Genomic DNA, 21,823 nt, shown 5'->3' with positions numbered 1-21,823 from the left:
ACACACATACAGACACACACACTCACAATTTCATTACCAATTACAATTCATTACCAGACAATCCAAAATTCCATTTCACACATGGCCCCATCTCACGTTGAATAAAACCAGGGAAACAACAACAACAACAACAACAACAAACAATCAAATGCTATTCAGGTAAATAATAAGACCTATTCTTATGTGACCCAACCCAACTTCCTGCGTGTACAAAATACTACAAGACTTCAATGAAACAGCTCCAAAATATTCCTAATACAACAAAGTGGAGAAACTGCAAATCTTTGAGTCAAGATACATTTTCCATCTATAAGAGTTACTGCAGACTCATATGAACGGTCCCCAGGTCTGAGAGAGAAACCCTGACTGCTCGATTCACTATTATCAGTTCATTTCCGCCATAAGAAGTCCAGGAAATAGTCATCACCTTCCTTCATTTTACATTGTGTTGGAAGCACATGCTAAGTTTATTGTATATTTGCGTTTTGAAATCACTTACTTTTTTGTGTCCACATAGCCTGTGTGTGTGTGTGTGTGTGTATGTGTGTGAGTGTGTGTGTGTGTATGTGTATGTGTGTGAGTGTGTGTGTCAGTCATGATCACAATCATCATCATCATCTTTGACTTCGTAAGCACTCTTTCACTCACTCTTTCCATTTCTCTGCTGCACAGCTCTCTGATGGAGCTGGCCCATCTGTCTCTCCTTCAGCCCATTCATCATTTCTTCACTCATCAACTCTCTGTTTCTTAATTTTCTGTCCTCACTCCATCTCTGTCTCTTCTTCAGTAGTAGCCCATTTCAGGGGGTTTTGCGTTCCACCCCTTCCTTCCGTTCCACCCATCTGCTTCCCACTTTTCACAGTATCCATATCCAGAACTTTTCCTCGCCTCATTTTCTGTCTCTGTCATTTCTGCTGGCCATCCCTCCCTAGAGGAAGGTATTCCCATGAAAGGCTGACTGCATGAGGGGACGTGTTTACCAGTATTTTTTTATCAATGTAAAAAAAGTGATCAGATTATGAAAATTCTTCTGTAATGACGCAGTCCGATGTCCAGGCCGAGATGCTTTGTACTGGGAAGTCATACGATTTAGAATAAAAAACAGATGAAAAGCTATTAGCCACAAAAAGACACAAATGTATTTACACTACCTTCAAAAGGGGTGAGAGACCTTTAAAAATCTCAAAACTTGGGTTTGAGGATGGTGCAGTGAAAGGGTAGATTTGGAACAAGAGGGTGTATGCTTCATAAACCACATCTAACACAGATCCACAAGGCTGGTTTAAACCTTTAAGGGACATTTCTGAGATAGAAATATGAGAACGTGTTGCTATCGGCTAGCACATTGCTATCTGGCAAAAGAATATTTGTTCCATCACATGAGAGATGTCTCTATTGTTGCGCTCTGTCTCACCTGTAACCACACCCACCAGTGATGTCACAGTGTACCGACATGTCCTGGAGTACACGTCTACATCTCTGAAAACATAAGGGGAGAAGTTAAACCACTGCTGTTCAGAATGTGCTAAGTTATCCTTTAACGGTGTATAAGACTCTTAATCACAATCGTAGACCGTATATAAGAAGTGGACGTATACTCACCATGACGTCACATTTTGAAGCCTCGAGTTAGTTATTTTGGCAGGAGCCATCTTGGTTTTTGGTCATCTACATCTTGGAAATGACACGAGCAGGTGGAGCTCGGTACACCCGAACGCTGATTAACATTCTGAATAACGCTGCAGCAGCCACCATATTACGGTGGGTTTACACAGGGCCCAAGAGCAGACACGGAGACGGCAGGGTAGGTGAAGGAATTTATTGAATGACAGCTGCTGATTTTGCAGGGCAGGAGGTGAACGCAGGTAGAGAGGTGAGGTGGCGTGAGCGGCGGTGGCGCTATCCTGGGCACTGGGTAAAGAGGTTAGTCATGAATTCAAGAATAAGTATCACAAAAAGTGCTCTCGGTCAAAACAGGACACAGAGCGGCCGAGAGTCACACGACCACGGAGCTGACGAAACAATCTGCCGATGGCAAAGGAAGCCGGAGCATTTCACTGCATGGGTTTGATGAACAGATTGCAGGCAGGTGTTGGAGATGAGCCCAGGTGCCGGGTGATGGAATATTATCAGCTTGTAAAGTTGTTAATGGTGTTGGCAAACAGTTGTCCATTAAAAAAAATCAGCAGATATGGAGCAACCTCAGCATTCATTTTGAGTCTGTTCTGGCCACCTGATGAATGTACGTCTCAAATGGTTAAGCAATAGGTTGCTAAATGCTCCACTTGGATCCCCATGCAACTTACTTTGTTGGTGGGCAATCCGTCTTTTCTTTTCACAGAAAAAACAACAACCAGAAAACCAAAACGATGAGCCAAAAGAGGCTAAACGGCTCTGTAGAGCCTGCAGAGCCAGGGGGTGGTTCAGTATGGGGGCATCGCCCGGAAACACATCACACATAGTTATTTCACTCATTGTTAATGATTATTGATCAGCGCAGCTTTAAGGAGCAATACTTCAGATTCAAAACCATCGCTCACCATGAGTCCCATTGGCTACAGTTGAGATGGCACCTGAGGAGGAACACATTCTCCATCCTCTCAGTTTCCCTCCTCCATGTCTTTCATTCCCACTCTCTCTCTGTCCATGACGCATGTAGTTGAATGATGAGGTCATTTGAGTGACAGCCAAGGCAGCCATTGGAAAGAGTGCGAAGGTGACAAAGAGGCCCGAATAGCAGCAACAGCTCAGCCGCACCTCATGTGATGGTGATGGGGAGGATGGGGGGGGGGTTAGAAAAAGATTTATTCCTTGGGCGCTCCAGCGGCGCTGGCATGATTATGATACCATAACACAAGGTGCCATAAAGAAAACGCTGTCAGCTAAATGAAGAGCAGAGCGACAAAATGTGGTCGCCATTATGTCATCGATCACACCTGTCAAGCCCGTAGCCCTCGATCAAGGAAGCTGTCACTGTCAGCTGTTGCCTGTTTGTCCCCTGTCCCCGACTTTCTCTCATTTCTGTTTGGTTTCCCGGCCATCTGTATGTGTGCGACTGTGTTTCTGGGTCATTTCGCCTCTTTTCCCATGGCGGCCACAAGTCTCCCATCTACAATACCTCATGTGAGCTCTGATAAGAGGTGAAGAATTACCAAACATGTTGGCCACACGCTGGCTGAGATCACACACACACAGGGCCTCCCTGTAATATTTCACAGGAAGGAAGAAAGGGATGCATACATCATTCTGACGGAGCCAGAATGGAGAGAGACATCCCTCTGTTATCTCCACACACACACACATATACACTGTCAGAGATTTATCGTACAAGGCTTTAATGGTGCCCTCACACACCTCTCCTCTCTGTATACCTCTCTCCTCGCTCACACGGACACACAGACACACATGCATCCATCATGCACTTTCTTCTTCCTCGGTTTTCCTCCGTCTTTCCTCTATCCGCTGTCCATCTCACATCTCTCTTTACTTCTCGTTACTCTCCCCATTTCCCGTTTTCTTTCTCCTCCTCCTCCTCCTCCCTCCCAAGGCTGCTCCCAATTTCTCTTCTTTCTTTTTTTTTGCTCAGTTAATTGAAATACAGTCAAATAAATAAAGATGTCACCGCCTGGTTCAAAGGTAGAAACCGATAATCCCATCATCCTCGGGGGCGAAGAAGGTAGACACTGTAATACAGATGTGTTTTTTTTTTAAATAAATTGCTTAATGTTCCCAATAAACACAATGGTGACAGCCATACATGACTCTCTAATGGGGAGTGCTTAAACCTTAAACACAGGCCGTTTACCCTTGTGATTTATGCAGCAATGCTTGGAGCCACTAGGCAGGGCTTGTCTTCTGTTTAGCCCCTGCAAAAACGCAGTGTTGCTTATATCATGCAAACATGCTGTTGAAGGTTTGCAGCTATACCACGAATGTCGGCATCCATTTAGCTTTCGCAAATCCCGCCCACCCGCTGCCACTCAAGCAACAAGAGCAGCCATGGAGCCCAGACTGGCACTAACTGCAGTCTCTCCTATTGTGGATGTTGATGACTCTTTGCATTTAATTGTGTTTCTGTAACTGGTGGAAAGTTATCGCATCTAAAGCTGCATTCGTCAATATTTCCATATTACCAGCTGAATGTGTCCGTAGTTGAAAACCACCTTCAGCTCTGCAAATCACTTCTTTGATCTTTCAGCTCATGGTTTTGGATTTCCAGCCCATTTTCCAGTCTTGGTTCACTCTCACCACACCAAAGATGTGATAAACTCTGTACACTACCTGTTTACTGAATAGACCAAGTTAGGAACTAACTGTTGAACATACTTGGTGAGTTGGTGGAGACCAAAACAAAGCTAAAAGGAGAATGAATATTGGTAATACATTCATCTGCGTAACTGCTGTAAGTTCTGGTTTAAATGCCCCACACACTCACACAGGTGTTTTCAGTTAGTTATTGATTAGATGTCTCCGCAGGTTCACGTTGGGCGGAGCCATGCAGAGAATTGTGTCACTGTATTTATATAAATAGCACTTTTCAGTCTTACAGCAGTGATCAGGAATGTTCTCCTGTATCTGGAATGTTCTCCTGTATCAGGAATGTTCTCATCTATTATGAATGTTCTCCTCTATCTGGAATGTTCTCCTGTATCAGGAATGTTCTCCTCTATCAGGAATGTTCTCCTTTATCAGGAATGTTCTCCTCTATTATGAATGTTCTCCTCTATCTGGAATGTTCTCCTGTATCAGGAATGTTCTCCTCTATTATGAATGTTCTCCTCTATTATGAATGTTCTCCTGTATCAGGAATGTTCTCCTGTATCAGGAATGTTCTCCTCTATTATGAATGTTCTCCTCTATCTGGAATGTTCTCCTGTATCAGGAATGTTCTCCTGTATCAGGAATGTTCTCCTCTATTATGAATGTTCTCCTCTATCTGGAATGTTCTCCTGTATCAGGAATGTTCTCCTCTATTATGAATGTTCTCCTCTATTATGAATGTTCTCCTCTATCTGGAATGTTCTCCTGTATCAGGAATGTTCTCCTCTATCAGGAATGTTCTCCTCTATTATGAATGTTCTCCTCTATCTGGAATGTTCTCCTGTATCAGGAATGTTCTCCTCTATTATGAATGTTCTCCTGTATCAGGAATGTTCTCCTCTATTATGAATGTTCCCCTCTATCAGGAATGTTCTCCTCTATTATGAATGTTCTCCTGTATCAGGAATGTTCTCCTCTATTATGAATGTTCTCCTCTATCAGGAATGTTCTCCTCTATCAGGAATGTTCTCCTCTATCAGGAATGTTCTCCTGTATCAGGAATGTTCTCCTGTATCAGGAATGTTCTCCTCTATTATGAATGTTCTCCTCTATTATGAATGTTCTCCTCTATCAGGAATGTTCTCCTCTATCAGGAATGTTCTCCTCTGTCAGGAATGTTCTCCTGTATCAGGAATGTTCTCCTGTATCAGGAATGTTCTCCTCTATTATGAATGTTCTCCTCTATCAGGAATGTTCTCCTCTATCTGGAATGTTCTCCTGTATCAGGAATGTTCTCCTGTATCTGTCCTTGTGAAGTGGAGCTGAAGCAGTCTCCACCACCTGTTCCGGATAGTCCAGTTTTTTTAGGTAAAATGTAGCTGCTCATCTCAAGTGTGTCTACGATGATCGAGTCCATCGCCCAATGCTGCATGCTGTTTAAATGACTAGAAGGGAACAGTCGTTTCCTCCTGACCTTCTTTGACAGGGTTTATGTAAGAGCGAGGTGAATCACTGACCCCCAGCATCTCCACACAGGGATCGTATCATCCGAACCCCACTGCTCTCTCTTTCTCCTCCTACCTGTACGCCCTTCGCCGGTGATGGAGACGTTATTGCAAGGTCACTGGAGTAAAAACATCTCTTCGGTCTCCATTTGCTCGTCCTCAACAGAGTCATAGCACATCAGAGAGAGAGCTGCCCTCTGGGAGGACAGCCGCTCAACACACAGTTTTAGAGTCTAATAATGATCCAGGTGGTGTGTGTCTTTTTGTCTGGTGCGTGTGTGTGTGTGTGTGTGTGTGTGTGTGTGTGTGTGTGTGTCTTGTCTGACATTGATTGGCTGCAGAAATCGCAATCGATCATCCATTTCTGCTTGTCATTTTCACCTGAACATCGTCTTTTGTATGCAGAAGAAGTTTGCACTCTCTTACAATCACACACACGCACACACACAACCACGCACGCTTTAACACTCTCACGTACGCACACACCCTCTCGCCCTTCGATGCAACCCTATAATTTGCCAGATGCGGCAAATCCTTAGTTACTATGGCAACTACAGAGGGGAGAGGTTTTTTTTCATTTTTCTCAATTTTGGCAATAGGGCTGCACACAGACACACACACACACACACACACACACACACACACACACAGGCATCATGTGATCATGGCTGAGGCGCTGAATGGAGGAATGAATCAAAAAGCAGTTCTGCATCTGCAGCCAATGGGGGTTGAAGACGGTGGTGATTGGTGATGGGAAATCATCCCATAATAAAGTGAAGAGTGTTCATTTTCACGTGCAGGCAGACTGTCGTGATTTCGCTGAATGGAAACTTACAAACACACACACACACACACACATCCTCATACAACAGAGGGCGTCACAAATATGGATGAGGAAAGCAGATTCTCTGGAGGAGCCGGCTGGTAAAAACAGAATAAGCTGAACTGACACTAACACTCTGAGACAAGCCCGTGAGTCAGCGGACACAAGTACAAACTGGGGAACCAAGAGTTACGCAACACTTTCAAATGAATTATTCTGAAATGCCACTCCTAGATGTTTCCTGTTGTAATTACTGGTGTGCCATTTAAGTGACACAACCTTTGAAATGCAAAATGAAATGCAGCTCTTTGTAGAATAAACCCCAAGTCATCAGCTATTCCAAAAAAAAAAAAAAAAGGTTAGTGCTGAGCCAATAAGGCAGGGGATTATCTTCACACACACACACACACACACACACACACACACACACACACACACACACACACACACACACACACAGTGCTGCATCTGGTTGCGACTGATAAGAGTAGTTTTCCTCCCCTCGGGGAATCAAGCAGAAGGAAAACACGAAGGATGTGGAGTGAGAGGTCGGAGCGCAGGGGGTGAACGAGGGGACCAGTGGGTGTGTGACGGTCGGAAAGTTGAAGCGTGCCTGTCATCGCTTACAGTCCCACTATAGGTCAAACATGTTGTGTGTGTGTGTGTGTGTGTGTGTGTGTGTGTGTGTGTGTGTGTGTGATCTTAGCTGCTCTGTACCTTACAGGGTTTAGGGAAATGGCAGCTAATCAATAAACAGCATGTAGACACACACACACACACACTGCTTCAGTTATCTAAAAACACTTGTTTTCCTCCTCCAAAGCAGTGGGTTATTTAATTAATTAATTAATTAATTAGGGATTTAAAAGGCTTGGGGCAAATCATAACATTTAGAATTTAACACAACATTTTTTTCTGAACCCCCCGCAGCCCCCCAGGAATCTCCGGGGTTGTCCTTGGTTTGCCCTTCAGGAGCCATGGCAGGGACTCAAAGCTTGTGCTGCCCCTTAGACGTTTTTGTCTGAATCATACGTGGGTGTCTTACGTATGTCTGACGACCGCCAACCCGGCGACGTCAGCAGACAAAAGGCTGCTCCTCTCTGCCCCCCCCCCCCCCCCCCCCCCCCACACGCTTCCTGTCAAGCTATGCAAATCTGGGATTTAAGCCCCGAGTGTGCTTCGCGGGGGTGTAAAGCTCTAGCCAATCAGAAGCAACGCTCTGTGGCAGGAATTTGCATAAATCTCCATGGCTAATGTACTGTGCAAATTGAAGGAGTGACACTGTGACTTCACCTTTTCTCAGCGCTAATACAACACAACAACTGCCCTCAAAACGAAAGATGCAATTGCCCTCTAAACACATTCATTTGCCATCCAGTCGGACCGGGGGGAAAACAAAGTGCATTTGTTTGTGTAATTGCCCATGAGCAGAAAGAGATGGCGAGGAGGAACCGAACGAGAGGGAAGCTGGTGAATAAACAGAGGAGATGGATGAGTCTATTAAAGTAGCGGTTAATCCAGGCTATTAGGGAGCAGTATGGAGGAGCGTTGGAGAAGAGGATACATACGTTGGCTTAATGGCGCTAAATACAGACCTAAACGGAGCAGAGGAGTGTTAGAGATTATTATAAATGTCGCTAGGAGTTATGGGCCTCCTGCACCCGAGATGACTGAACTGTCCCCGATCCTCCTCTTTGGCATAGAGCCTTTCTTACGTGCCAAAAATCTACATCTGACGACTCAGACATTCATCAACGATCGGTTATCACACACAAACGTTGCATCCGTTTTGGTAGTTTTCCATCCACAGAGGGATCATGTCGGTATATAGAAAGATACAGCCCAAAATGTTATTCTTGCTCGTCGCGGACATTGCAGCTCGAATGGCTTTGACCTTTCTGTGAGAATGCGCTAAGAAAGGCTCCGTGCTTTAACTGTATTTAAGCCGTAGGTTCTCTCTCCTTCGCCTTGCCGTCGCAGCATTTTACTGCCTCTGCAAAAATGTACACGTTTCGATGGATGTCGTTTTATTGTTTAATCAGCCCGTGTTCTTCTAGTGCGGTGAGTCAGTCCAGAGACGTCTCTTGTGCCTCTGGGCTTTGGTGTGCATGGGGCTCCAAGAAAATGAATAGTTTTCTTTGAGGGTCGATTTTCATCATTGAGCTCTTTTCAAAAGCCATCCTGCCCTTTTGTGGTGAGATGATAGAGGACAAAATGTGAATTTAAAAATGGATTTGTTTCAAAAGCCTGAGTGAAGTTTATCATATTTCTGCATGTATGGCTGGGAATACAATTATTTTCTCCAGATATGTTTTATGCCAGGAATAATCAATCGTGTCTGATTGGATACTGCGTTAAAAAAAAGGAAAATCAAATGTGGAACTGCTGGACCCAAGATGCCTCCTGAACGGTTTCATTGGAGTGTAATTGGCTCCAGACTGTGACAAAATCATGCTTTTCCTAACACGTCTTAAAGATTAAAAGGTGAGAACAGACTCAGCAGATGAAGCTTTTTAGTGAACGTTAGGGATCGTTTTCATACATTTCCTATCACACTGCTGACCTCACTACGATGAGCCTCCTCTTTCTTCTTGGCACGTTGACGGCACATCAAGGCGCAGCAAGTCGCTGAAGGTTGAGATCAACATCGAGGGCCTTGGCGAAGTTAAGCACTCATCCCGCGTTGGCCATTTTTAGAGAGCTCTTGGGTCGGTGAGAAACCTTCCACCTTCAGCTCCTCGTGGGCCTTGAGAGGGGAATCCTGCTGACGGGGCAGAGGCGGCCCTGAAGATACTTAGTGGACAACCAGGAAGCTCAAACCAAGGTAATCACACCCACTAACTCAAATCTGTGTGTGCACACTTACACAAGTGCTCTCGCGGGAGGGAGATTAACAAGAGCATCACTGAATCCTAAAAGGGTTTTGTGATGACGTCTCATGAGAATTCCTTATATGGTGTCAGAATAAAAATCCGAATCATGGATTTATGGTGTAAAAATATAGAAAAAAAAAAACTGCTATTTTTGCGTAACTGTGACGTGTTTGTTCTGTATAACTGCCGCGCACCTGTCACACCCAGTCTGGATGCAGATTGGAGGAGCGGGCAGGTCACGGCTCACGTCGGGCCAATCAGAGAGCGGCGTGTCGCAGTTGTCGTCGTAGCGATGAGCCCACGCTGTCAGAGCTGGAGGGTTTGAGGAGCAGAGTGAGAGGGGGCACACAACATCTAGGACACACACACACACACACACACATGAAGACACACGCATATGAAAACAAACACAAACACACACACACACACACACACACTAACAATAGTGGACAAGCCTTCGCTTCCCATTAAGTTCAGTGCTGCCCTGAGGATGGGGTAAAAATACTTCCCCACAAAGAGAGGGGCCAAAACAACGAGTGTGTGTGTGGGAGGCAGTGCTCGTCAGTGTACCCTCACCTGACACTGATTATCCTCTGCAAATAATTATCTTAATTGAAGGAAACATAATGATGGTTGCAATTGAATGCTTTACGTATAAAAAAAAAAAGAAGAAGAAGAAAAAAGGCCTTCTCATTTTAGAAAATAGAGTTAAACCTATTCCCTGCAGCAAAAAGGATGAAAAAAAAAAAAAAGAAACAAAAAGGTATGGAGGTTTACTCTATCTAGGACATGTGTGGGCGTTTAAACCCTTCAGCATGAAAAGGCAGCTTGTTTCTGAATAGCCCCCTTGACTGCCATTAGCATCACACTGTCAATGCGTCCCCCTTTTATCTCCTGAGCTTAAAGGTGCAGCGCGGAGGATTTGGCGGCGTCTGGCGATGCAGTTGCAACCGTCTCCCATGTGCAAAGAACATGTTGTTCCATTTTCGCGAACAGATGCCCCCTAAATGCTACACACAGTTAAACAGACTGCACCACGGTTGCATGTAAAGGTAGATACACCGGTGTCACGAGGTTTTGTAGTCTCGCCTTATTTTATCTTATTTAGCCGCGTAATTCCAAAAATGTCAAACAATTCCTTTAAGGTATTCGTACAGCTCCAATTGTGCATGTGTGTATTGACTGTAGGGGTGTTTACATCAGTGAAATAATGGCACACTTTCCAATCCACAAGCATCCTCTGATCCCCCATCGCACCGCCTCGTGACGACCAGTCACCTCACTGTCATGTCTTACAGTAACACACACACGTTTTCTTTCTGCAGAGAGAATTACTGGCGTAAATAACACCAGTCGAGCGGGGCTCGGCGACATTAGTACGAAGTCACCGAGCGCAAAACAAGCGCTCCATGCTCAGCTGAAACATTGACATCACGATGCACTTTGTGCCAGAGGATTAAAACATGAATAGAAATCAGTGCATTACAAACCAGAAACTTGTGGGCGACACAAAGAGCTGATTTGGGCTTTTTCTTCCCAATTTCAATTCAGGAAAATTCAGGAATTCTGGAGAGTGTTCCTCTCTCTCTCTCTCTCTCTCTCTCTATATATATATATATATATATATATATATATATATATATATATATATATATATACACATCTCTCTGGAGTGACTATGCACACAGGTCAAACAAAAGCCCTTTGCCAACACTCCCATCCTAAATGACACAACTGTATTCTCCTTCCTTATTTCATAACACAGATACATCCCCTCCTCTTCTATCACAGGTCTGTTCTCGGCTCCTTTTGACAAATCACCACATTAAGCGAGGCCATTTTCAGGCGTACGCCACACTTCCCTCTGCTTATTGGTTTCAGATAAAACTGCAATATTTCCATTCATCTATTTCCGTTTGTCGATGCTGTGTGTAGCATTCGCCGGTGCACGTATCACACACACACACACACACACACACACACAGCCGCACAGAAACGTGCACAAACATGCACACACACACAGTCCTTTCCCTCCTTGGTCGTTAATAATGTACTGATGGCAATACTGTGGTTAGTGACCCATAGCCAACCCATTAATCAAACAATGCAACTAGCATATGATCATAATAAATATGCTCCAGATGAATGTCTTGCAGTCAGGAGAACACACTCAATGCTGCCCGGCAGCCGAGACCAGAAGGACAAAAGGTGATGGAAAACAGATAAGACGAAGCTGAGGTATTTACACAGGCGGCGCATTCCTCCTGTGAAAATCTGCTTTGATAAGCGCAGTGCACTTACACTCAGACGAGCATGTCATCCATACAGCGTGAAGTCCTACAAGCGAGCACCGTGTCGCCGTACATGCATATCGTCTCTCAAACATATCCGTGTTTCCTAATTGGCTGTATAGATAGTGTCCAGTCATTAAGAAGGGATTGATTGGCCTATATGTGATGCTGAAGTGACTATCACAATAGAGTCACTGCTGGTCAGAGAGCCGCCTATAACATGGGCCTTCATAGGAGGGTGGAGGAATATCACAGAGGTGTGGTTCTGACCTCTGGTGGCAGAGAGGTGAAACTACAGCTGAACACGGTGGAGCTGCATGTCTCCTCTGATTAAAAGCCACTTAACTGTAGCCGTTTATTTTGGAAGTTCAAGGCTTTATTTTGGAGTTTTCTCAGTTTTACATGACTTGTTTTAGTGTGGCATTTTGGTGATCACACACTTTGATTGGTGGTGTGTGTCCCGTGTGTGATTTATTTGTCTGTTTATTTGCTTTGTGATTGGTCATTTGTCTGTGAATCCAAGAGTGTATAAGCAGCGGAAGTATTCGATTTGTGTGGTGTTCCTTGTTTTCATTGTGTTTCGTACACCAAAATGGTCCAGTACTAACAGTATATACTGCTCACCTCACTGTTTCAAAGGTGTCAATTGTTGTTTCTATACCAGCAAATGCAAAGTAAATGCGATTTTATCATTTAACATTTTATTTTATTGTGTATTTGGATACATTCGTGTGTTATAGGTCTTGTTATTTCTTTGTTTTGCACTTTTTGAAAAGATGCTATTAAAACAGAATTTCATTCAAATTTGATTTAAAGAGACTTGAGATTAAAACAGAATAATTAAATAAATAATAACATTATGATGAAATATCTCACATAAAGAAATCTGACACTGTGGCTAAGCGGATCAGTGGCGAGCAGGGGCGTCTTTCAATCACAGGATCGGCAGTTCAATCCCCAGCTCCACGAGTCCAAATGTATCTCGTAGCTGTGCCTACGGTGTTATTGTAAATCACTTTAGTTAAAAGCATCAGCTAAATGAAATGTATTGTAATGTTAAAACAAGTAATGGCCCATGTATGATCACCTGGTAGTGATGTCACAATTTCCCAGCATACCTTCTCCACATACCCACACTGTGTGAATCAGCCCCCACAAAGACATTAAGCACAAGGTTTAGCGCCATGTAAACATCAACAAGCACGCTGTGACATATTGGCAAAATGACACATTGGCATGTTTGGTAGAAAGGCGTATTGGTATGATGTCAACATAATTGACTGTTGACACAAAGTGTTGCCATTAAGACACAATGACATATTGATTGAATTATGAAGTAAAGAGGCGACTTGGCAGGCTAAGGTGATGAGAGAGAAGTGGCTACAACTGTAGTGACTATTAGGGAGAATGTGGTCATTGAAGAAAGTATATAATCCTTATTATAGTGGTTACGGATGAAAATCTGTAATGCTCGTCTTCCCTCTGAGCTTTGGGATATCCCGGCTCGCTGTCCGTGTGGACCCCCGGGTAGTCTTGTGTTGAACATTTACAGCCCGAGACAAGTTGTGTTCAGGGGTCAGTGGCCTCCACATCCACCCACATCCACCCTCCTCTTGCTGTCTTGCCTATTGTGGACATCACTGGAGATGACCGAAGCAGAATAGGACGTGGCTATGACACATAATTACACTTAACCGTGGCCCTTTTTGCATCTCGTGTCATATGTAATCACCAATCAAAGATGGTCCAAAAGGACACTGAAGCTCTTGAGGATTAGGTTTATTGGAAAATAAACAAAAGGCAGCACTACATACGTGTATATTCGTATCCGTGGTTGGATTATTGGTGACGCCTCTTGTATGAATATAATTGTCTGTTACGAGTGCCTCTTGGTCATTAATTTTTACTTGGATTTGCATCCCTTTTTTTGTTTTTATAGTTAATTCGTCAACTAAACGTATTCTCTACTGATCATCATTTGCTGTAGTTGCCCTTTTGCCAAAAGCAGATAGGAGTCGCTCTCATATACAATACAACGTTTTCTTTTGGACCGCCGAACAGATTAGTCTGAATCACATGTGGGCTCCAGATGTTCTGCCCTCTGATCTTTTTGCAGAACTTTATATTTTCCATTTTCCAGAAATCCGGAATTTGTTTCCAGAAATGCAATATCATCAGTTTTGTGATGTAAATCATCATTAAAACTGCTCTGATGTGCCTATTATGACACAGAGTTATGATTATGCTTTATATATTTTACTGGTGGTACAGGGACAAGCATTCCTCTTTGGGACAGTTTTTCATCTCTTATTCTCTAAACAGTGTCAAACCTCATATATTGTTTTTGTCAAAACATATTATGTTTACAGACTCATCGTTATCTGCTCCTTCAAACTTGTAGTTGGATTCTAGATAGCTTTTAAAATCACAACTGTTAAATGAAAAACAGAGACTGCTAAAAAAAGAAGAAAAAAAAGTCCAAATTAAACACAGCTTGTTGGTTCTTGGTCTGTGTGTGCATGTGCATGTTGGGTCTTGAGGTCAGATAGGTACACTGATTCTAAATCTGAGGTTTAAACTGTACATTTCCATTTGTGCAGACTTTGTTTCAGCGACCGGATTGATTTCTGAAAATCCCATTTAAAAAGAAATGAAATAAGAGAGTGACAAGCGGATCTTTTCTGTGATACAGTACAGCTAAAAGTTAGTGTTAATTTCACATTAACTCTCTGTAGCCTAGCGATGGTTACATGCAGGATTTTGTGTTGACATCATCGGTGAAAGCAGTTGACACCAGTTATATTACAGTAAGCAATTTGTAGGTGGAACAGCATCATTTCTTATGAAACATGTCAAAAGAAATATTTTCTAGTAAAGATACAACATACAGCATCTCCATCAATTAAATTAAATGTGATTAAGAGAGATTAGAGGATTAATAATATCATAAATGTATATTGCACCTCTGATATAGTGATAGGAACAAGGAAATAAGTACAGGAAGTTGTTTATTTTTTAAGAGAACGCCCTGTCTTCACTGTCTTAATATCTATTTAAATGTGTTCTTTATTTATGTGTCTAACATTGAGTCTAACATTATAATCAAAATAAAAAGTTTTTTGTTGGGAAGATTAAGGAAGCCTGTTTTGCGACATCTTGGCTTCTTTCTACTGTCTGGTGCGGTTGCTAGGCAACATACGTTGGGCGGTGACAATGAAAACTGGGGCGGAGCTTTATTGAAGAACGGGCAGCAGGAGTGGCCACGCGGGGCTGGCCTTCTCAAACACCGCAGGGATTGAAGCGCAGCTGCAGTCTGGGTATTAGTTGCAGACTTTCACATTAGCCCCTCGCGCTCACCGGTCCACCGGGTGTTTTTTTTCCCACTGTGACTCGGTACACGGTTGCAGAAGATGCCTGACGCCAACTGGAAGCCTTTCGTTTTCGGCGGGCTCGCTTCCGTGACGGCAGAATGCGGTGAGTGATGAATAGAGATGGGAGGGAGAGGGGGGGGGGCGAGCTACGTGGAATAACGTTAATGATTTAGCTGCGTCTCTGCTGTGATTTACAGTCCCATAACACAGTACCCCCATGCTTCGTGTTGCAGGGACCTTCCCCATCGACCTCGCCAAGACGCGGCTCCAAATTCAAGGCCAAGTCGGCGACAGCAGATACCGAGAGATCCGGTACAGAGGCATGCTCCATGCTCTAGTGAGGATAGTAAGAGAGGAGGGGCTCCTCGCGCTGTATTCGGGGTCAGTATGGTGGAGCAATGTGTCCCCTTGATTCAACTACACAAGGGCTGAACGTACTCTTTGTTTACGGTGTGCGCCATGTTTTTGCATTTCCTCATTTTTGGGAACTTCCTGTTGTAAAAACCAGTTCCCCATCAACCTTTTTGCCCAAGTCATCTCAGTGTTTTTGTTTTTCCTTTTGTGGGCCTTGTGCTGGTTCAGGAACCACAGTTGTTGCATCTTTTTAAAGCCCAATAGGATATTGTGGTACTGGGAATGAATAATAAACTGGACTGGACTTGGCTTTTACAGAATAGCTCCTGCTATGCTGCGACAGGCCTCCTATGGAACCATAAAAATTGGCACATATCAGAGCTTGAAGCGGCTGCTTGTTGATAGACCAGAGGGTGAGTCCCAGTTTCTCGTTCTCCCTCCGGCACCAACGGTTACGGCTACCTGCCCCCATCAACACATGCACATTCCTCTGGAATTGTCAGACGTGTGTGTGTGTGTGTAAGACCTAGTTGGATATGTCTCCTTGTGTCTTCGTGCTAAGTTTAACACACACTACATAAAACACTGTAAGGACAAACTGCAACTGACCACCTGATGCATTGTATCAAATGCTGCTTGTTCACAGTCTGCCTTCCACTCTTTTTCTTTTTTTCAGACGAGACATTGCTGACTAATGTGATGTGTGGTGTTCTCTCTGGAGTCATCTCGTCCTCCATCGCCAACCCCACGGATGTGCTGAAGGTAGCTATTTGAAACGCACAAAGCTTGTTTTGTCAAATTGTCGTTGGTTCTCTAAGCAGCAGAGTAGGTTTGGCAGTCCCTTCAAACCGCCGGCAAGTTGTTGTTTATACCTACAGCTGTGACAACTCGCGCAGCCCCAAGTAGGACTGTAGTTCACTGATGAAAACCGGAAATTATTATCCCCTTTTGTAGGTGAGCTCGTAACCCGAGCAGGCTGTAGTTGTGGTCCTTTGGGAGCATGCCGAGTGGAGCGAAGGGTCTCTTGGTGCTATCAAGACCCACTTGTGGATTATTTATAGATGGAAGCCTCTACGGCTTAACATAGTGTTCTGTAATTGATATGGGTGCATAACTATGTTGTGTGTGTGTGTGTGTGTGTGTGTGTGTGTGTGTGTGTGTGTGTGCGCGCATGCTCATCCTTACTCGTGATGTTTTTTTTGCCCGGCTTCCCCGCGGCATGTAATTACCCCCCCATCCACGTTGCATGTTTGTTGGGGCTTAACAGACTAATTGGAAGTGGCTGCAGGTTGGGAACATTGCATTTTCCATCGCAGTGTGTTCTCGGCCCCCTCCCGCCCCAGAGTCATCACGGAGCCGGACAAACAAACTAACCACAGCTTATCTGCAAACAGCAGCCCTGCCTAATGAATGATTCCTGGAATTGAGGAGAGGAGGGGGGGGGACTCTTTAGGACATCATGTTTGCCAAAACTGCCTCTAACTGTTTTTGCCTTTTTGTGTTCCAATGGCCGCCAGATAAATACACCCCAGTACTTGTCTTGGCAACCCCACACCATTATTCAGTGATTGTGAGTGCTTTCCTTCTCTCAAGTTCCGTCTGTGTGTCTGTTCTTTCCAGATCCGCATGCAGGCTCAGGGAAATGTGATCCAAGGCAGTATGATGGGCAACTTCATCAACATTTACCAGCAGGAGGGAACAAGAGGACTGTGGAAGGTGCAGAGCGCCTGGAAAATGGCTACTTTGTATTGCTAAGTGGCCTCAGTTTCCATGGGTTACAGGTAGCACAGGCGTTCAATCCTGTAACATTCCCTTTCCTTTCCTCCTGCTTCAGGGCGTCTCTCTAACGGCTCAGCGGGCAGCCATCGTGGTCGGGGTAGAGTTACCGGTGTACGACATCACCAAGAAGCATCTGATCCTGTCGGGTCACATGGGAGACAATGTATACACACACTTTGTGTAAGTTTGCAGAGTCACCTGGAGATCCGGCTCCTGTCACGAATGCAATGTTTTTGCTGGGAAGCATTTGCTAATCAGAGCAAGACACATTTCATTATCTTAGGGTGGAAGGAAAAGGTACACCGCTTCTTTTCCATCTTCAGGTGTTTACCATCGGCATTAGACGGCCTTCTCAGATGAGATATTTCAAGTAGTTCAACCCTTAGACTGGGAATTCAAGTTTGTGCATGTATCCGGTTACATTCGCAGCCTCGCAGGAAATAACTTGTTTCATTTTTGAACGCACACATCACAGCAAAGACTGTTTAGCACCGAAGATTTAATGAAGGCACAAAAGGAACAAATTCACAGATAGTCCTTCAAAGCTGTGTCTTGTCCACCCCCACCCCCCAGTTCCAGCTTTGCATGTGGTCTGGCGGGGGCTTTGGCCTCCAACCCGGTGGACGTAGTCCGGACACGCATGATGAACCAGAGAGGAGCAGCTCTGTACCAAGGAACACTGGACTGCATACTGCAGGTCAGTCGCCTTACACTTGCTCCTGTTCATATTGTTTGCAGACAACTAAATTCCACTAATTCCACAAAAATAACAATACATCGACTTGTTATGGGGCAGGACTGTAAAAAAGAATGAGTGAATAAGATTAGCGATAGGCAGGCTGGGACTAGAAAAAGAAGATACTATTGGTTGCATTCCGGGAAATGACTTGATATTTAAAGCCACCATTGACGTCAAAATGATTAGATTTCTGAAAGAACATTTAATGTAATGCTGAATATATAGCTCAGCCCCTCACAACTGATTTCCTTATCCCAGTGAAAGGCCCATAGAGAACTTGAGAACGATTATCATGATAATTAGATAAAGTGTGTTTGTTTTTCTCTTCAGACGTGGCGCTCCGAGGGCTTCATGGCTCTCTACAAGGGTTTCTTCCCCAACTGGCTCCGCCTGGGACCGTGGAACATCATCGTATCCTTTAACTCTCATTAGCGCGGCGCTCTGTTTACATATAGCCTCTGTGATGCAATATCTTTCTGAGCTGGAGAAATCAGTTGTAAATTCTGTTGTGACGTGTGGCATCACGCCATTGCCTTCCAGTAGAGTAAAGCTTAGCCTAATGCTAGCTAAACTCTCTTATGTAAGTTTGTGGAACTACTGCCTCAGTGCTCCACAGCCTTTGATTAGAGAGGACCTAGGGTAGGGGTGCAAGAGTAAGAGAGAAAGGGGGGGGGGGGGGGGGGGGGGGGGTGAACAAACTCTATTTAAGTCTGTCTGGAAAGGCCAAAGAGTTAGAGGGGAGAGAGAAGTTCTGTCAGGTCGTCATCATGCTCCAACCAGGCCTGAAAAATGTAATGAGATTATTGACTTGTTCCAGCCGAGCACTCTGAGGTAACAAGGGAGGCTTTGAGCTGAAGTACAGAAAGAGCCCGACAAGAATTCCTCGTTGGGCCTCCCACGCTCCACCACACTGTTCACCTTTCACCTATGGTCCTTCACTCTGTGTCCAGTTCTTCCTCACATACGAGCAGCTGAAGAAGCTCAACGTGTGACTGACGGAACGAGACGGGCGAAACGGAGGAGAGCACTTGGTCACGCTCCGGGACGAGCTGAGAGGACCAACAATCTGGACTGGCTGGAGGGTGGTGGATCATTGATGGAGCCATGGAACGGGGGGAAGGGGGTTGATGCAGACCCATGTCTGAAGGGGCGGCGTGCACTTATAAGTGCCTTTTTTAGATTGTGATACAGGCCGCCTGAGCCCCGAGTCTGCATAAGGACCGCGAATGTCGGATGGTGGCCGACAATCATTCCCGTTTTGAAAAGGACGAGTCAGCAATCTTGGATTAGGGTGTGGTGTTTTTATTTTTAATTTTTCCATATTTAGTTGAATGTGCTGCAATTATTTATTATTTTAAGAGTCTCCCGAGAGTGCTTGCAGAGTTCAGAGCAAAGAATGCACAACGCTGTACTGTAATAAATAACAGCACGTACACACACACACACACACACACACGCGCACACCCATTTGTGCCCATATGTGGCGAGACTACTGGTCCGTCATGCAAGCAAGGGCAGACAGTAAATATAACTGGGGGGCGTCTGGGGAATGACTCCCCGGGTTGTTATGTGTTGCGCTAAGATAAAACGCCGCCGTTATGTAAGCCTTCAGTCGATATCCCGCGCCGCTTTAGGTTCAGGGCATCATTGTTGCTTAAAAGCACCTGAACCACTGCACATTTAACTCCAGGTATTATTATTTTTTTATATACTGCATTTACTCGCTGAGAGCTTTTGTCGTAAAGGATGAACACACTGCTGGTTGCTGCGCGCGCCTGTGCTGCCGATGTGCAAGTTTACTTTTGGTGTCAAGGGCAGTGTTGCCCTGTATATTTGAAATAAAAGGAAGAAAGGAAAAAAAACTGTATGCCGGTGTTTTGCTTTGTTTTCACCACTGTGTGGCGCTGTGGAGCTTTACACTGGCCCGCCACAACTCTACTCCCCAGAAAATAGCTGCTTATCAGTCTTCTTGAATTCCCAACCCCTCAACTTTGAGGCCACAAATTTAGCACAGTCGTGTTGTTTCTGGGGGATTGCCCAGTGTCTTCCTAACACACACACATGTTCATCCAGCATCCAGCAAACTACGACTTGTGAATTATTCAGGGGAATCAAAGATGTGATTGTTTTATTTCTGCGGGTAAATTCCCAGTTTTCCTTCATCGGAGCTGTTTTGAAAAGATGACGGGAGCTCGGGGGAGTGCAGCAGGAAACGTGTGTGTGTGTGCGTGCACCATGTTCTTTTATTTAGGGAGCATCATCATGGGCCCTATTACTTGTGTGAGAACAGTTATCGTTGTATCTGCCTCATCTAAGCCTCCATGAGCTGCACTGCCACATTATTGTTGGTGTGACAAGCATAGCTGCGTTGAATAACTCTTCTAAACATGGCCGCGGAGCGTGATGGAGGAGACGTATGCTGGTCTAAACACTTGTGGACAGTAAATTCACTACAGACCTGAAGGGCACAGACCGGCTCTGCCAATTCAAGGCATAAAAACGCCTCTTACTGTCCAAAAAGCGAGCTGAATAAGAATAATGGGTGGCGTGTGCCAGGATATGGCTTCTATAAATTGGCATTACAGGCTGCTGCCTGGCATCAGGTCTCTGGCCCAGTCCCCCACAAGCTGGGCAAGTACGGCCACGGGGGATTCCGGCAGTAACAGACATGCTGCATTATGGGTATTATTTGCTGCTTGGCCCAAGGGTGCAGAGGGGGTTGGCTCCATTGTGTTCCAGGGATCAGAGTGAGCTTTTGTGTCGGAGGAATAAGGCTCAGCTCTGCTCCAAACACACTGCCCTTTTTCTCTCCCTCTTGTTTTGCTCTCCTCAGATGAGAACTCTGTAACACACGGGTGAATAACTGGACGGGGGGGGATGGACAAGAGCATGGAAGTGTAGACGAGACAAATCTATCGCAGTCTGTTGATCCATTTGGAACATGGAGCGTGTTGCTTCTCGGCTGCACAGTGCTGACAAAGAAACAAAAGAAATCACAGGCCTATTGCCGTTTCTTTTTGCTCAATATTGCAGTTGAGATACAGGCTTGAGTACAACGGGACCTTTTTTCTTCTTTTTGTCAGCTTTTGAAAGATGTGCAGCCCGGGTGCTTGGTTTGAATGATTTCCCCTTGGGAAAATAACATTGTTTACAGGCCACAGATTCTGCGTAACATCAAAAAACCTTGCTTAGGAAGCTGTCGGAAACCGGTCGTTCTCCCGGAGGAAAAAAGTGCAGCCTTCTGCAATTTAAAATTGTGCCCGTGGAGAACATTGTGATAAATTGTACGGCTACGTTCTGGTCGGTGAACAACACGCTGACAAAGTGAGGATTTCAAACAAGAGAGCGCGCAATAGATCCTGCAAAAATGTCAAATGATGCTTTCCCTGAAAAACATACGATGTAGATGTTAGAAAGAGACAAATATCACAGTAAGTCCCAGCAGGAATATTAAGGAATACTGGATGGATGGCTAGAAGATAATGTGAAGTATGGGGAGACCTATATTAAAGAAACGCAAGATGATATGTTAATTAGTGAGCTCTAAATGGTTCTGGCAGGTTGCTTTTTTTCTAGTTATTGGTGGGACCCATGCTAGCTGTGTCTCCAGTCTTAATGCTAAGCTAAGCTAACCATCCACCAGCCGTAGCTTACCATACAGACGCGAGAGTGGTATCAATCTCCTAATTGAGCTCACATTCAAAACATCTAGGTCAAAATATTCCTGTCCCTGTTGAGAAACCACAATGTCCATCCACATGGAGCACAACATTTGAACATAATTTATTCAAAATAAAGTGCATTTCCATCCACGTTTCCCATATCTGC

The 21,823-nt window shown here is 44.6% G+C and overlaps 1 protein-coding gene across 1 annotated transcript; it reads left to right on the top strand.

Annotated features, from left to right (window-relative positions):
- The first annotated feature begins 14,940 nt into the window (after positions 1-14,940).
- LOC117746930 (kidney mitochondrial carrier protein 1) lies at positions 14,941-19,843 on the top strand. The gene is made up of 9 exons (XM_034556276.1): positions 14,941-15,226; positions 15,357-15,504; positions 15,796-15,890; positions 16,154-16,239; positions 17,098-17,193; positions 17,312-17,436; positions 17,830-17,953; positions 18,326-18,406; positions 18,946-19,843. The coding sequence occupies exons 1-9, from the start codon at positions 15,163-15,165 to the stop codon at positions 18,985-18,987; spliced, it is 861 nt and encodes a 286-aa protein (XP_034412167.1). The 5' UTR covers positions 14,941-15,162; the 3' UTR covers positions 18,988-19,843.
- Positions 19,844-21,823: the final 1,980 nt, after the last annotated feature.

This window comes from Cyclopterus lumpus, chromosome 17 (genome assembly GCF_009769545.1).
Source record: "Cyclopterus lumpus isolate fCycLum1 chromosome 17, fCycLum1.pri, whole genome shotgun sequence".
In the NCBI taxonomy this organism is placed as follows: domain Eukaryota; kingdom Metazoa; phylum Chordata; class Actinopteri; order Perciformes; family Cyclopteridae; genus Cyclopterus; species Cyclopterus lumpus.
The sequence above is the reverse complement of the archived record's forward strand: the minus strand, read 5'-3'. Positions and strand labels throughout refer to the sequence as shown.